At 35.4% G+C, this 15,755-nt stretch overlaps 1 protein-coding gene and 1 non-coding gene across 16 annotated transcripts in view; both read left to right on the top strand.

Annotated features, from left to right (window-relative positions):
* Positions 1-15,755, top strand: part of RALGAPA1 (Ral GTPase activating protein catalytic subunit alpha 1) — a 261,885-nt gene that overhangs the window by 47,077 nt on the left and 199,053 nt on the right. For all 15 annotated transcript variants that reach the window (XR_007128538.1, XR_007128539.1, XM_047736015.1 and 12 more), the window contains exons 5-10: positions 2,558-2,601; positions 3,917-4,094; positions 6,241-6,356; positions 10,526-10,664; positions 11,738-11,946; positions 14,069-14,308. Coding sequence is in view for 13 of the 15 variants with exons in the window: in XM_047736015.1 (XP_047591971.1) it covers positions 2,558-2,601; positions 3,917-4,094; positions 6,241-6,356; positions 10,526-10,664; positions 11,738-11,946; positions 14,069-14,308 (926 nt within the window). In the remaining 2 variants the exon portion in view is untranslated. The remainder of the gene's footprint in view (positions 1-2,557; positions 2,602-3,916; positions 4,095-6,240; positions 6,357-10,525; positions 10,665-11,737; positions 11,947-14,068; positions 14,309-15,755) is intronic.
* On the top strand, positions 15,297-15,404 carry LOC125105806 (U6 spliceosomal RNA). The gene has a single exon (XR_007129063.1). It is a non-coding gene; the product is annotated as a U6 spliceosomal RNA (small nuclear RNA).

Raw genomic sequence — 15,755 nt, 5'->3', positions numbered from 1 at the left:
TTTTTTTAAAGTAGCTGTATTGAATTATTTATATAGGTAAAATTCATCTAAGTAAATAATTTAGTGATTTTCAATAAGTCTTTAGTTACCACTGTCTAGTTTTAGAACATTGCCTCACCCTGAAGTATTCCTTGAAGCCCATTTATAGTCAGTGCCTTTCCCACCACCACAATCTGCTCAGTAAATGTCTTTTTTTGACATTTCTTGTAAATGAAATCACACTTTATAGTAGTTTGCATTTGGTTTCTTTCACTTAGCATAATTTTTTTGTTTGTTTTCCATATTATGGCATGTGTTATCATTCCTTTTTATTGCTGTATAGTATTCTGTCATGGACATACCATGTTTTATCTACTCACCAATTTGCGGATATTTATATTGTTTCTAGTTAATTATACCTCACTTATTCTGTTTGTTTTATTATAGATGCCTTTCAGTTTTCTACGTATAGGAACATGTCAACTGCAATTTAAGATAGTTGGTTTTTTTTTTTTTAAGACTTTATTTATTTATTTATTTATTTATGAGAGAGAGAGAGAGAGAGAGAGAGAGAGGGAGAGTGTGAGCACAGGCATACAGAGTGGGAGGCAGAGGCAGAGGGAGAAGCAGGCTCCCTGCCAAGCAAAGAGCCTGATGTGGGACTCGATCCCAGGACACCGGGATCGTGACCTGAGCCAAAAGCAGCCACTTAACCAACTGAGCCACCCAGGCTTCCCAAGATAGTTTTATTTTTGATTTCCAATGTGGTACCTTTAATTAATTAATTCATTTTTTTCTTTCCTTCTTTCTTTCTCTCTCTCTCTTCTTTCTTTCTTTCTAGTCTTCTCTACTATAGTGTTGAATAAAAGTGGTGAGAGCAGACACTCTTGTATCATTCCTGATGTGTGGAAAGCAGTTAACTCTTTCACCATTATGTATGGTGTTAGCTATTTTTATAGTTGTGACAAGAACTTTTATTAAAGTATTCCTGGGAATAACAAAAATTTGAAAACAAACCAAATGTCCTAACATAAATAAGATTAATAGTGTGGAATGGGATTGTATATAGCAGTTAAAGTGAATTAATTAGAGCTATATAGATCACTAGAGATATTGAAAAGTTACTTACTTAGGGACCCTGGGTGGCTCAGTTGGTTGGGTGTCTGACTCTTGATTTCAGCTCGGATCATGATGTCAGGGTCGTGAGCTTGAGCCCCAAGTGAGGCTCTGCAGTGAGCATGGAGCCTGCTTAAGATTTAGCGCCACCACTCTAAACACCACCACCCCCCCCCCCCCGCCACTTTCTTGCACATGCACTCTCAGAAAAAAGGAAAGTAACTTATAGGAAGGATTGTTTTGTATATCATACATAAATGTAAGTTTTTATAAAACTATTAATTAAACTTCAAACTTAATCACATTTGGTTAGTTTTCCATATATGCTCTTTTTCTGTTCCAGAATCCAGTCCATGATACCATAGTGCATTTAGCATATATGGATTTTTTTAGGGGAGCTGATTAAAGACTATGTAAATACTACTATGTAAATACATTTACATAGTATTGCTTTAAGAAATTGGGTTTGTGCAAACATAAGGAAGGGAATTACAGATAAGTCAACACAGTTTTCTTTGAAATATTAAAGCTTATTTTTGTATGACAAATGAAACTTAACCAAATAAAATCCAGGTTTGATGTGTGTGTGTGTGTTATCTTGGTATTATTAGAAAGAATTAAAAAGTAGGTTTAGAACAAATAGCCATGGAAGAAATTGTTACTGATACAAGTTTTTAAATATATAAACCAATTCTAAATATTTTATTGATTTATAAATGATAACCCTCATATAAAAATATTTTGGAAATAATTAATACCAAAATCTGGATAATGAGTTTTTCTCGGAAGGAAAGAGGAGAATGATTTGACATAGTTTCAAACGAGGCTTCAATGATACTTGTTAGATAAAACATCATAGATAAGGTAAATAAATGAAATTTTGAATTTATAAGAAACATGGGACTGTGTTTAGATTTGTTTAGACCAAATGGCAGGTCTCTGGATGTTTGTTAATGTGATTTCAGTATTTTATTATAGAGTTGAAAAGTTGTATAAATTAAAAAGGAGTATTAAAGATGGCTTTGAATATTCCAAAAATGAAAATTAGTACAATGAAAATGTTTGTTCGGAAATACTAGAATTACAGAAGTTCATGTGGTTAACTAAATGGAAATTTCCTACAGTAGTTTTTATTTGTATTAGTGATGCAGAAAGTATTTAATTATATCCTTGTCTTAAATAAGAGATATACAGAGATAATGCTGTAGTAAATGCAATTGGGATTAGGGTTTGTTTCAATAGACTAAATCATGTTTAATTCCAATAGACCATGTGTTGAAAAGGTGACTCTTTATATGCCCTCTAGTTCCAAAATTATGGCCAGAGGGATATCAGGGTCACCAAGAATAATTTGGAGATTGCCAAAGACTTGTTTTAAAGTGTTTTCAAGTCTGACCGAGAACTCTGACATTTGGAAACAACTAAGAAAATATGAATATTTTCAATCATGTTTCCTTTTTAGGATTGATTTTAAAGAAACTACTTCACACAGGAAATTCCTTGAAGGTATAATTATATCTTTTTTCTATGACCTAAAAAAAACTGTCTCTTGTTCTACTTTTCCTACATCAACTTTTTTCCTAAAAATTTTTGAATTGTCTTTAGTTTACTTAGTTGAAATGAACTGACTTAAAATAAAATATAGCAACATATTTAGTATGTATAAAAATACATACTGGGTTGACTAGGCTATTGAAAAACTTGCCACTGCATTGAGTGATTCACTAGAAATACTTTACTCTGGTCCCCAGGATACAAAAATTATTCAGTCTTTCAACAAATTATTCTTTATATTACTATAAATATTCTTAGATGTATGGAAAAATAGAGGATTTATATTAAAAAATTGGTTTTATTTCTTTTGATTATCTCATTGTGCTGTGGTAAGAGAAGCTGCCCAGTGCAAAAGCCTCTTATAGGTTAAGTGAAAGTTTCCTATCGTGGGTAGTTTTGGTATCAGGGCTTGGTATAGCAGTACAAAGGAATCAGCCTCCTGAATTGTTTTCTTGTTATCTCTGTAAACCCTAAGGATGGCAGCTGTTGAACAGCTTTAACAGTGGCCATTTACAAAGCTGTGGTAGGGCAATTTCCAAAGCTACCAGGGAGATTAGCTTAGTGAAGAACTTTGTGTTTTCGTTGTCAGAGATTGAATGTTTTTCTCTCTTTTCCTATTCTCTTCCTGGAAGAGAATTTGTGCAGTGGTTGAAATATTTGTTGTTTTTTGTATATGGGTATTGTTCTAGGTACTTAGAATATAGTAATAAGTCAAAATTTCTGCTTTGCTGGTTAGCAGCAAATAATAAATAGATGACATAATTTCAGAGAGTGGTAAGCTTTTTAAGAACAAGAACATTGATTTAGCAGGGCACACCAAGATCCCCATAACTATTCCACCTTTTACCGAAGTCACCGTATGAGGAAGAGTTATTGCCCTTGTTCTTTTTGCTTCTTGGATTAGACCAGTGGTGTTGAGAAAGAGGGAAGTAAACAAGAAGGAAATAATTTTCTGATTTTTTTTTTTTACCAATGGAAATTACAGAATGAAGATTACCTGATGGCCAAGTTTATTCTGTATTTGTTCAGAATCCATGAATTTAAATTTATAAATAATGAGAGCACAATAAATGACATGGATATAGTAGCCCTTCCTCTTTCCTTCCCTCCCCTCTTTTCTTTTTCCTTTTCTCCTTTTTCCATTCCCTCCTCTCATTTGTTAAATAACATTCTCTAATCATCTTCTAGAGAATTTTGGTCTTAAAGTAAGAAAATATTTCCCTTATTTATAAGTAAAAATACTGTTTTTCATTTCATTTCATTTTAGATCAGACGGGAAGGTGTTCGTCTTTTCTTACTATGGTTGCAAGCTCTTCAGAATAACTGTAGCAAAGAACAGCTTTGGATGTTTTCATGCTTAATTCCCGGATTTTCAGCACTACAATCTGAACATGGACCTCGAACTTTAGATAATCTCATTAATCCTCCACTCAACCTTCAAGAAAGTAAGATTCGTGAGATCTTATCCATCAGTATTTCAGAATTTCCTATATAGTTTGTTAATATAGTTTTTAAATGTTCATGGGGCGCCTGGGTGGTTCAGTGGGTTAAAAGCCTCTGCCTTCTGCTCAGGTCATGATCCCGGAGTCCTGGGATTGAGCCCCACATTGTGCTCTCTGCTCAGCGGGGAGCCTGCCTCCTCCTCTCTCTGCCTGCCCCTTTGCCTACTTGTGATCTCTGTCTGTCAAAAAAAAAAAAAAAAAAAAAAAATCTTTAAAAAAATGTTCATATGTTTATTTATTTATTAAAGATTTTATTTATTTATTTGCCAAACAGATCACAAGTAGGCAGAGGCAGGCAGTGGAGTGGGGGGAGGGGGAAAGGAGGGGGAGCAGGCTCCCTGCTGAGCAGAGAGCCCAGTGTGGGGCTTGATCCCAGGACCCTGGGATCATGACCTGAGCCGAAGGCAGAGGCTTTAACCCGCTGAGCCACCCATGCACTCCTATCCATATGTTTATTAACTGGATAATTCAAGGCCATGTTGTATAATGTAGGTTTTATTATTTTTTACGTATGATGAGGCCAACAGATCAGAAGATGATTGTGATTAAAAAAAATAGTTACAGTTCCCGAGGGGAGAGGGCATGCCACACCAGGGAGGGTGGCCAGAGGGGGAGGTACCAGGGTCTGTCAGGGGTAGGGCATTAAAGGCAAGAGCCCTTATTGTGAATTCTGTAGGTAGGAACATGTCAAGCAGTGTGACAGTCCTATGATTGGCTCATTTGGATAATTTCAGCAGGCTTAGGTGCATAGTGGCTGTCCCTCATTGTCACCTAAGTACCTGAGTGATTAGGTCAGAGGAATAGTGGCCTTGAATGTGAGAGCTGGGTAGAAGAGGATTAGAGGTGTGGACCCTGGACTGGTTGGTTTGCGTGTGGAAGGCATGTTCTCTGGCCCATCTTTACTATCTCTGGGAATTAGCACTTTAGCCCTGGGAGAGACATTCTCTCCCTGGCCGGCAAGGCTTCTGGTGTTAGAGGGTCAGAAACACGTGGTTCATAGAATCATGTGTTTCATTTCATCACGTATTCATTTATTCTATGAATAAAATTATTCATAGAATAATTTTACATTTATCTTTCATTTCTAATTCTCATGGGTCATCTTGTATCCTTAAGTTAATTTAGATGTACATTGAAGTACAAGAGTATTTTACTTTGTGCCAAGAGGACTGTAACAAAACTTATTTTTATGAGCTTAATTACTTGGCTAATATTTATTAAGAAATAGGTTTAGGAACCTGCCTGTACTAAACTAGGTGCTGCTTAGGAAATATTTAAGAGAGTTCAGCTCATTGTTGGTTGATTTTCTTGAATTTGCATTTGTTATAATGAATGTTTTTGAATACTTGAAAATTTTAGAAAATGCAAGTTTCTTATTTTGTACATGGACTTTTATAATCAAGGTGCTAAGATGCTGTCCTTCCTTTTTGAGAGGGCAATAGCATTTCATTCTTTGAATAAGGGGACTACCTTTAAGAGTAAGTGTGGTCATTACTAGAGTAATATGTCCTTTAATTGATAAATAAGTTCATTTTGTTGTTTCTCATCATACTATGGAACTTTTATATTGGGCACACTTAATGTTAATTTTAAAAATATTAGTTCTTGGGGCGCCTGGGTGGCTCAGTGGGTTAAAGCCTCTGCCTTCGGCTCAGGTCATGATACCAGGGTCCTGGGATCGAGCCCCGCATCGGGCTCTCTGCTCAGCAGGGAGCCTGCTTCCTCCTCTCTCTCTCTGCCTGCCTTTCTCCCTACTTGTAATCTCTGTCTGTTAAATAAATAAATAAAAATCTTAAAAAAAAAAAAATGAGTTCTTTTTCAAGTAAGATTCACTCTTAAGCCCTTTGTTATCTGTCCATCCCTGTCACATTCTCTCAATCAAGGGCTTATGAAGCAGCTGATTACTTAACTTTATGGTTGTTGTGATGGACTGGTAGGATGATCTCAGATTCATTTCAAGGTCCAATCATTAGAATGTTTTCAAGTACTATTTACTGCATATATATTTTACATTTAAATTTTATTTGGATCACATTATTTCATTGTTAAATTTGTTTTGTAATTATACTAAAATTTTGTCTTTGTATAGCTCAAGTCACTATAGAGGAAATCACTCCTCTTGTCCCTCCACAATCAGGAGATAAAGGACAAGAAGATCTCACAAGCTATTTTCTTGAAGCACTTTTAAAATACATAGTAATTCAGGTATGTGTTATCTTCTTTGATATCATCCCTCTTACCATCTTGTGTGGGTAATTAATTTTTCTCTCTCTTTCCATTATCATGTTAGAGTAGATATTTGCTTATTTTCTTGAAGGAGGACAAATTTTTACTTTTGAAAATGTTTGTTAGTATGTCTTTGTCAAATAAAAATCATTGGAGGGATTATGAATCTCTTAGAAAGGGACCTAGCGAGAAAATCTTAAAGTAGACTCTTTTATGTATATAACTTCTTCTGTGGGCCAGTTGGGTTTACTTTCTCATCCTTTCCTTTATAATCAGTAGTTGTGGTCTTTAAGTGATAACTGATTTAGGAATCAGCCTGCCAAGAGGCAGCCAGTAGGGAGGTAGGCTGAGAATGGGATGTGGGTGGAGGAATGTAATTTATACTTTAGCCTGTTTGTACTCTATAAATTTTTCGGTGAATGTATTTTGTAGGGTAACCTATTCATCTCTTCATATGAAATGTGTATGCCCTTGTTGACGAAAACAGTCTTAGTATATACCCATTTCTTATAACTATTCCAAACACAAAAGTTCCCTATGCCTCAGAAACTAACATTATAAAGTTAACTCCGACCCTGAATGAGATTGCCAAGGTTTAAATCTGATTCTCCATCTTACTGACATAAAAATAATACCTACCCTATTTTGGTGTTTGATGGTTGAATAACTAGTGCAAAGTACTAGAAGAAAAAAGTGCGTGACACAAAGTGTTCTGTGGGTAGTAGTTGTTACTGTCATTATCATTACAGTTTTCCTTTTTTAAAAAACAACTTTTGTACCTCGTATAGATTTTTAAAATGTGTTTTGCTGGTTTGTTGAGATGTAATTGACATATACTAAACTGCAATATTTGAAATATATATTTTGATGAAATTTATTACATGTGTACAGCCGTGCAACCATCACCATTATCAAGATAACGACTATATTGCTCCTAAAAGTTCTCACATGCCTTTGTAATACATCTTTTTCTATTCCTAACCACTGCCTGATTCCCAGGTGACTATTGATCTGATAACATGTCACCAGAGTTTGCATTTTCCATATTTCCATATAAATGGAATCATATGGTACATATTTTTTTGGGGGGGTCTGGCTTGTTTTCTCTATCATAATTTTTTTGAAAATTATCCATGTTGTTATGTTTCAATAGTTGGGTTCTTTTTATTGCTGAATAGCTTTTCGTTGTATGGATATAACACGCTTGGTTATCCAGTCATCTGTTGATGGTGACATGAGTTGTTTCCATTCTGGCTATTACAAGTAAAATGGCTATGAATATTGATAGACTAGTCCTCATGTGGACATAAAGTTTTTTTCTCATGCGTAAATACCTACTAGTGGAATGGCTGGGTTGTAGAGTAGGTATATATTAACTTGTTAAGGCATGGCCCAGCTGTTTTCCAGATGGTTTTTTTTACATTCCACCAGCAGTCTATGAAACTTAAAATTTGCTTCACATCCTCACCAACAGCTGGTATGGTCAGTATGTAATTTTAGTTATTCTAAAGTGAATAATGTAGGAGCACCTGGGTGGCTCAGTTAGTTAAGCCTCTGCCTTTGGCTCGGGTCATGATCCTGGGATAGAGCCCCATGTTGGGCTCCCTGCTTGCAGGGTACCAGCTTTTTCCTCTCTTCCCTGCTCATGTGCATGCTCTCTCTCTCTCTCTCAAATAAAATAAATAAATAAAATCTTTAAAAAGTAATGAATAATGTATAGTGGTATCTCATTGAAGCCTACTCTGGGCCTTTGCCATCTCCCTACTTAGGTATCTTCCTCACCCTACTGAAATTCTCACATCCTATATTTTACTGCTCTTTCCCTCTTATTCTCCACCCCCTCACATCATGGACACTTTCCTCATCCTACTCAGTCTTCAAGTCTCCATTGGGCTGCTGCCTTTACTACATCCCCTTCATGGATGTGCTGCATTTTGTGGTCAGGCTCTAATCACCTACACTTGACTGCCACTGCTTTTACTCTTTATCCCACTTTGACTCTCATATGCCTGTTTTGTATGACTTTTTTTTTTTTTTTTGAAGATTTTTATTTATTTATTTGACAGAGATCACAGTGGGCAGAGAGGCAGGCGGAGAGAGAGAGGGGGAAGCAGGCTCCCCACTGAGCAGAGAGCCTAATGCGGGGCTCAGTCTCAGGACCCCAAGATCACAACCTGAGCCGAAGGCAGAGGTTTAACCCACTGAGCCACCCAGACGCCCCTTGTTTTGTATGATTTTAAGGCTGAATTATTCAGGAAAGGGCAAAGGGGGAAAGGACATTAATATCTTTGTCATTAGTAGAGCCACATCTGGGTCAACTTTGAAAATTTTCAGAGCACGTTTTATCTTCTAAAATTTTTGAAATATAATACATAGAATGCATTTACATGGCATTAAACCAGTTTTTAGTTTGTTTGTTTGTTTTTGGTTTTGGTCTCTTTAACCAACCCTCTATGCTTCCAATTGTCTAGGAACCGTACAGGATGGAGGCATGTGTGTAGGGGAATCTAAACGTGAGGGCCTCCCCAGTCTGACAAATAAGCACAAGGGAGACTGAGGATACATTTCTTTCCTGACCCAGGAAAAAACCTTCCTTCTCTCTATTAACATTGAAATTTTCAAAAACTGAAGTAAGAGAGATGATATGAAGAGTATATGAAGAGAGTATATGAGAGAGTGTATTGGAGAGTATATGAAGCAGAACATTAATCTGACTCTTCAAGGGTTTCTAAACTTCTCACACTGAAGAGGTTCTCTGTTATGTCTCCTCTATTTGGATCAGAGAAATCAATACACAAGCCTCAACATGCAATATCATTCACCTAGATTTTCTTTTTCAAGTTTCCTTAGACAGCCATTTATTCAAAGCTAGTCCCTCTACATCTTGTTGACCAAAAACCACCTTTCTCAATTCCATGCGATCCATCTCTATATCCGTACTCAGCACATTCACTCTTCACCCCTCCATCTCTCTCCAGTGTCCAACATAGAGTAACAGAAGATGCAGAAGGTCAGGGAGGCTGCAGAAAAATGTAGTATATTTTAATCAGAACATTTCTGAATTCTCTTGCTTGAGGATAAGCCGGGAAATGGCCTTCTTTAGGCCTCTAGCAGGTAGAAATTTCTCATGTCCTCCTATGAATCTAAAAGCACTATATTTTTTTCTCTCATTAGGCAAGTGTGTTCATTACCTTCTGTTACAGATCACCTGCAATTTGTCTGTTATCTTTCCTTGAGCATATTTTAAACTCCTTGCAGCCTTGTTCATATTCTGGTTCATCTCTGTTTTCTTCACATAGCCAAACATTGTGGTTTATACAGGGCAGCAGCCAGCTATATGGCTGTTGAACAAAGTAAGAGAGGGAGGTGAATGATAATACAATAGCCTGAGAAAGCTTCATCTCATTAGTTGAGAAAATTCCATACACAGAAGCATCTCTAAAGAGTTCTTGCATTTTATGATCTATGTAGAAACATTTCTACCTCCTCATGTCAATTATCATATGCCATTTGCTATTATGATGAAATGTCTCATTTTGTGACCTCTGGAACTAATTTGGCCGAGTTTGCAATTCCAGATAACAGTTCACTGAAGCTTCATTACTACACGAGTAATGTTTATGAAGCTATGTCACAGTCCCAGTGCTGGTACTGGCCAGTGGAGGCTGCTGTGAGCCACGGGTGAAGATGGGATGCTGTAGCCCAACTGCTGGGTACCCATCTGTGTCCTGAATGCTGCTCCATCACTTACTATCTGTATTCCATCATTTTGGTCTTGATTTCTCATTATAACACAGGTGGGATTCACCCACATCGTGCAAGTATCAGCAGTTGGTTCTTTTACTTTGCTGAGTAGTATTCTGTAGTGTGATGCTCCACAGTTTGTTTATCCAGTCACCTCTTTGGTTTCAACTGGAATCTACTAGACTCCTCCACAGAAGATGAACATTTAGATCTGTTTCCTTTGTCAGCCTTCAATGGCATTATACCGGTTTTTACAATTTGCCCTTTATATATATCTAGCTGTATATCTTTAGAGTATAATAGATTACTGTATCACTTAACTAACTTTTTACAACCTTGTTTATGATGGCTAATAATTGTTTCTGTCTCATGGAATGATTCTGGATTGTATTTTTTATTTTTAGGTAAAAAGTTTAGAATGGAAGAACAAAGAAAACCAAGAAAGGGGATTTTCATTTTTGTTTTCACATTTTAAGAAGTATTACTTGCCTTATATTTTCCCAAACATCTGCAAGGAGAATAGTTTATATCATCCTGTACTTGGTAGGTCGTCTGTGGAATTTTCTGAAAGATCACATGTAAAAATAAAATATAATACCTCTATGTAAAGTTGACATTTGTTACCTGCGGAAAACTGATAACATTTAATATTTTGTATTGATTGTTTAAAGATACTATGCCTTGATTCATAGAGAAAGTGGAATTTTATTAATAGGAAAGCTTCACTGAGTGTGAAGAGATTTTTTTAAAAATATCTTCTCTGGATCTCACTGATAGGAAAAGTTAACCCACCAGAAATATTTGATATTATAAATTAAACTTCTGCTATTTGGTATGATCCTAAACTATATTATAAATTTTCTTTTTAAGGTCCCCCAAGGGTTCAATTTAGTATGTCTTATTCAGGTTCTGTATGAATAATAACATTGTCATATATTTTGATGATGTCTTATCCAGTATTTAGTGGCTGTGCCAAAATGACTGCGCCTTGAAACTAGAGCCTTTCTGACAAATCTTGGTTTAGAAGCAGACCTCTTCCATATATAGAAATCACTGACTGTTTGTAGTCTGTATGTTGAAATGGTTGGGGTTCTGTGTGTGTGTGTGTTTTCCCAGAAAGATGTTCCTATTTTAAGCTTTGCCAAGTTTAGGCAGCTAATAGGTTTAGGCCTAACCATTAAGGCTTGTAGAAAGGGCTTAGAGTAGTGGATCTTTGTCATCGAGAACAATATTTGCTTTAAAAATAGTTTTGCTATAAAAATCAAGGAAAAATTCTCATACTTTGTATTCAGAATTTGTGTCTTAGTCTTAGGTTAATTGAAGTGAGTTCTCATTAATTTTAAATGGCTCTGGAAGCTTCTCTGTACTTAGACAGGATTCACTGAGCCCTTTAGTGGTATTTTGCAAAAAGACGTTTCCATATGTCAGCAATATATGGCTCACTCTTCTGGATTGCATGCTAATATTTAGCAAATTATTTTAAAATGTCATTTAAAATCTACTTTTAAAACAAGGGTATCATCAAAAGTGTTTTCACAAATGTTTGAAAATATAGATTTATCTAAGCATAATTCTTTTCTTATTTTGGTTTTTGTTTTCCTTTTATATTCCTGTAGATATCCCACAGGTGAGACCAAAGCCACATTATGTCATAATAAAGAAGGATGCCGAAACCAATGAAGCAATCTATTGTACAAAAGAACCTTTCATTAAGGCTCGTGTTATTGTTATTCGTTGGCTGGTTTCTTTCTGGCTTGAGCCAAAGCCACATACAGGACCTCATATTCCTGGGATGGAAGGTGAAGTCTTGCCAAAGAATATTCAGGTAATACACCACAAAGGGAAAACTTGTTAAAGTTAGGAATGGCTTAAGAGATGTGTCTATGGATTTCAGTTGCCTTAGATGTAGAACAAATTTAAAACAAATGATGGTGATATTTTCTTTGTGTAAATGTATTTTATAAATCCAAATTTTAACAATTATCATAGTAGTCTTCTTAACGAAAAAAACTTGGAAGATACAGAATTTAATTCTAGTCATATATAAGTCTTAGCTTCTAATTTATTACTGTATTTTATATTAATTATGCAGTACTAAAAATATTCTGAATTGTACACACAAATTCTTGCAGTTGGAAACGATTTGTAATCAAATGGTTGTAGAACCTTCATAGTTCTTTTTTGATTTCTGAGCATTCATAGAATACTGATTTAATGTCTCATTTCCCAGGGCGCCTGGCTGGCTCAGTTAGTGGAGCATGCAACTCTTGATTTTGGGGTTGTGGGTTCAAGCCCCATGCTGGGTGTAGATATTCTTAAAAATAAAATCCTAAAAAAAGTCTTGTCCCCATTTTGTTTTCCCTTTTTTCAACAAGGGCACTGAGTCTAGAAATGTGATGTAAAATTATATAGCTCTACAGTGGAGGGACTAATATTTAAACTTCTGGTATTTTTTATTAAATAGTTTCCCTCTTTTTCACACATTTTTTATCAATGTGTGTTTTTTCTGAAGTTCTCTCTTACACTATTTTTTGAATAATTTTTATTTTCCTTTTCTCAGACTTTCTTTAGTTTTAAAAATCTTAAACTGTGGGGCACCTGGGTGGCTCAGTGGGTTAAAGCCTCAGCCTTTGGCTCAGGTCATGATCCCAGTGTCCTAGGATCGAGCCCCACATCAGGCTTTCTGCTCAGCAGGAAGCCTGCTTCCCTTCCTCTCTCTCTACCTGCCTCTCTGCCTACTTGTGATCTCTGTCAAATAAATAAATAAAAATCTTTAAAAAAAAAATCTTAAACTATGTTTTTGTTATGACTTCCTAGATCTTTTACAAATTAAATGGGGGTATAAAGTGTGTGTTTAGTTGATTAATGTTCAGGAAATTAAAATTTATATTCCCCTTAACCTTTTATTTATCTGTAGCCAACTATGGGTATGTTTTCCCTAAAACTTTGTTCCAAGGTCTCTGCAAATAATCACTAAGTGCGGAAACTCATGTGGGACTATTTTTCATGATCCCCAGAACTTAATGCACTAAAATCACAGTTTTTGATTGGGAAGGCATATTTGAAATAATTTACTTAAACCCTTTGTTTTATAGATGACAACTGAGATCAAAAATTGAGTAGCTTACTAGAAGTAATTTGCCATACCATGGAATAGTGCTACTACCATCATACCATGGTAGTAATTTTCTCATCACCAACCTTAAGACTTTTACTTTACTCCTAAGGTTAGTCTTCATCTTCAGTCATGGTGAAATTCTTTTAAGTTATGAGAATATAGAGTGTTCTCTTGAGTTTTCTTTCTTCTTTTTTTTCTTTTAAGATTTTATTTTTAAGTAATGACTGTACTCAATGTGGGCTCAAACTTAAAACCCCAAGATCAAGAGTCACATTCCGGACTGACTGAACCAGCCAAGTGCCCCATTCTTGAGTTTTCTTATATTTTCTTTTGGATTCCTTTCTACTTCTGTCATAACTTTTCTTCCATTCCTTTGTGTTTTTTGTAACTTGTTTGTACTGCAAACATTCTAAAGTCAAATTAGAGGTGGATAGATGATTAGTGAGTATCACTATATTACTTAGATGTTATTTGCATTGCTACTTAATTATTTAGAATGGAGTCTAAATGAAATCTATGCCCAATTTTAAAGAGTGGTTTAGGGGCGCCTGGGTGGCTCAGTGGGTTAAAGCCGCTGCCTTCGGCTCAGGTCATGATCCCAGGGTCCTGGGATCGAGCCCCGAATCGGGCTCTCTGCTCAGCAGGGAGCCTGCTTCCCTTCCTCTCTCTCTCTGCCTGCCTCTCTGCCTACTTGTGATTTCTGTCTGTCAAATAAATAAATAATCTTTAAAAAAAAAAATAAAGAGTGGTTTATTTGTGGAATGCTGTTAGAAAGCAAAATACCAAGTTGAATGATTTTGATATTCTCCCCCTTTTGTTTTTATTTTAGAGAGCAGCTGCTAGTTTGGTATCCAGAGAAGAAAACAAAAATGATAATGCTGATAAAGCAGATAGAACTACAGAACCAGAACAGTCTCATTCCAATACAAGCACTCTCACAGAGCGAGAACCTAGCTCATCCAGTCTCTGCAGTATTGATGAGGAACATCTCACAGACATTGAAATAGTTCGCAGAGTTTTTTCTTCTAAAAGAAGTAATGTCAACTTTGTCACAGAGATATTTCGTCAGGTAAAGTACCTCTGAGTAATTTTAATTTGTAATATAGACTTTGGTTTTTAATGTTGAATATACTGGCTTTCAGATATTTAAAATTTTTATATTTAATTTTAAGTTTATATTTAATTTTTTAAATTTATTACATCTTACATTTGTTACATCTACAATTTATTTAACTTTTTAAAATTTATTACATCTAATCCTTTAATATTTTTAATTTATATATATAAATATTTTAATATTTTAGTCTCTTCTTTAATTGAGGTATAATTAACAGATTATCAATTTATATTTTTTTTAGTTTATGATGATTTTAGTTTAATAACTGTCTACTTCCACCCATACTCCCTCTTTTATTAGAACAATTTTCTTGTTACTCACTTTATGGTTTGAAACCTTTCTTCCTACCATTTCATTAGTAAATTTTAATAAAATTATTTCATCTTTTATTTTCTACAATCAATAAAAATGATTTGTGAATAGAAGAAGCATTGTTTTCTTTGCCTTTATCCTCCTTTCAGAGGCTATTTTCTCGCCTAAGGCATTCTGAAGTTAAAGTTGCTTAAGGCAGATATTTGGGGACTAAAATAAAGAAATGGAGAGAAAGAAAAAGAATAAAAACTATTTCACATAGCGATAACTAGAAATTCCTAAATGCACATTCTCAGTTACATAGAAATTTTGTGGGAAATAAGCCTTATGAAAACTAATCATTTGCTCTTAATAGCAAAGGTACTTAACTTTTGCAGGTAAACATCATTGAGTTTTGTAGCTGAAGGGGATCATTCAAGTCTCGCAGCAAGTAAGTGGTAGATCTGGGATTAAAACTCCCAGATCCTGGTTCCCATGTCAGTGCTGTTTATTCTATACCACATGCCTTTACATGCCAGCAAGCTGTCTAGGCAAAGCAAATCTTCACCTTGTACACATGTTTATTGATATGTAAAGCAAAGCATGAGGCAGCATTAGTTTTGTTAACCTAAGTTAAAGAAAGAAACTTGTGCTTGTTTCAGCAGCACATATGCTAAAAATTGGAATGACACAAAGAAAATTAACATGGCGCCTGCACGGGGACCACTGGCAAATTCACGAAACGTTCTCTCTCTCTCTCTCTCTCTATATATATATATTTTTTTTTAATTAACATATAATGTATTATTTGCTTCAGGGGTACAGGTCTGTGAATCCTCAATCTTACACAATTCATAGCACGCACCACAGCACATACCCTCCCCAATGTCCATAACCCAGCCACCCCATCCCTTCCCTCCGTGTTCTATATTTTTGTGTTAATCAGTACGAAATGTATACAGTTATATACAAATGGACTCAGTTTTATACAACCCCAATAAAGTGAATATCACAATATAAAAAAAAGCAAATTTGCCTTAACATTTTTCTAGCTTTGGCAGTGGTTCTAGTTGCCAAGTTTAAGGTTTATGTTATAGAATATTTGACA

The sequence above is a fragment of the Lutra lutra genome, chromosome 7 (assembly GCF_902655055.1).
Source record: "Lutra lutra chromosome 7, mLutLut1.2, whole genome shotgun sequence".
NCBI lineage: Eukaryota > Metazoa > Chordata > Mammalia > Carnivora > Mustelidae > Lutra > Lutra lutra.
Note: the sequence above shows the minus strand (reverse complement) of the source record. Positions and strands in the feature narration are given on the sequence as shown.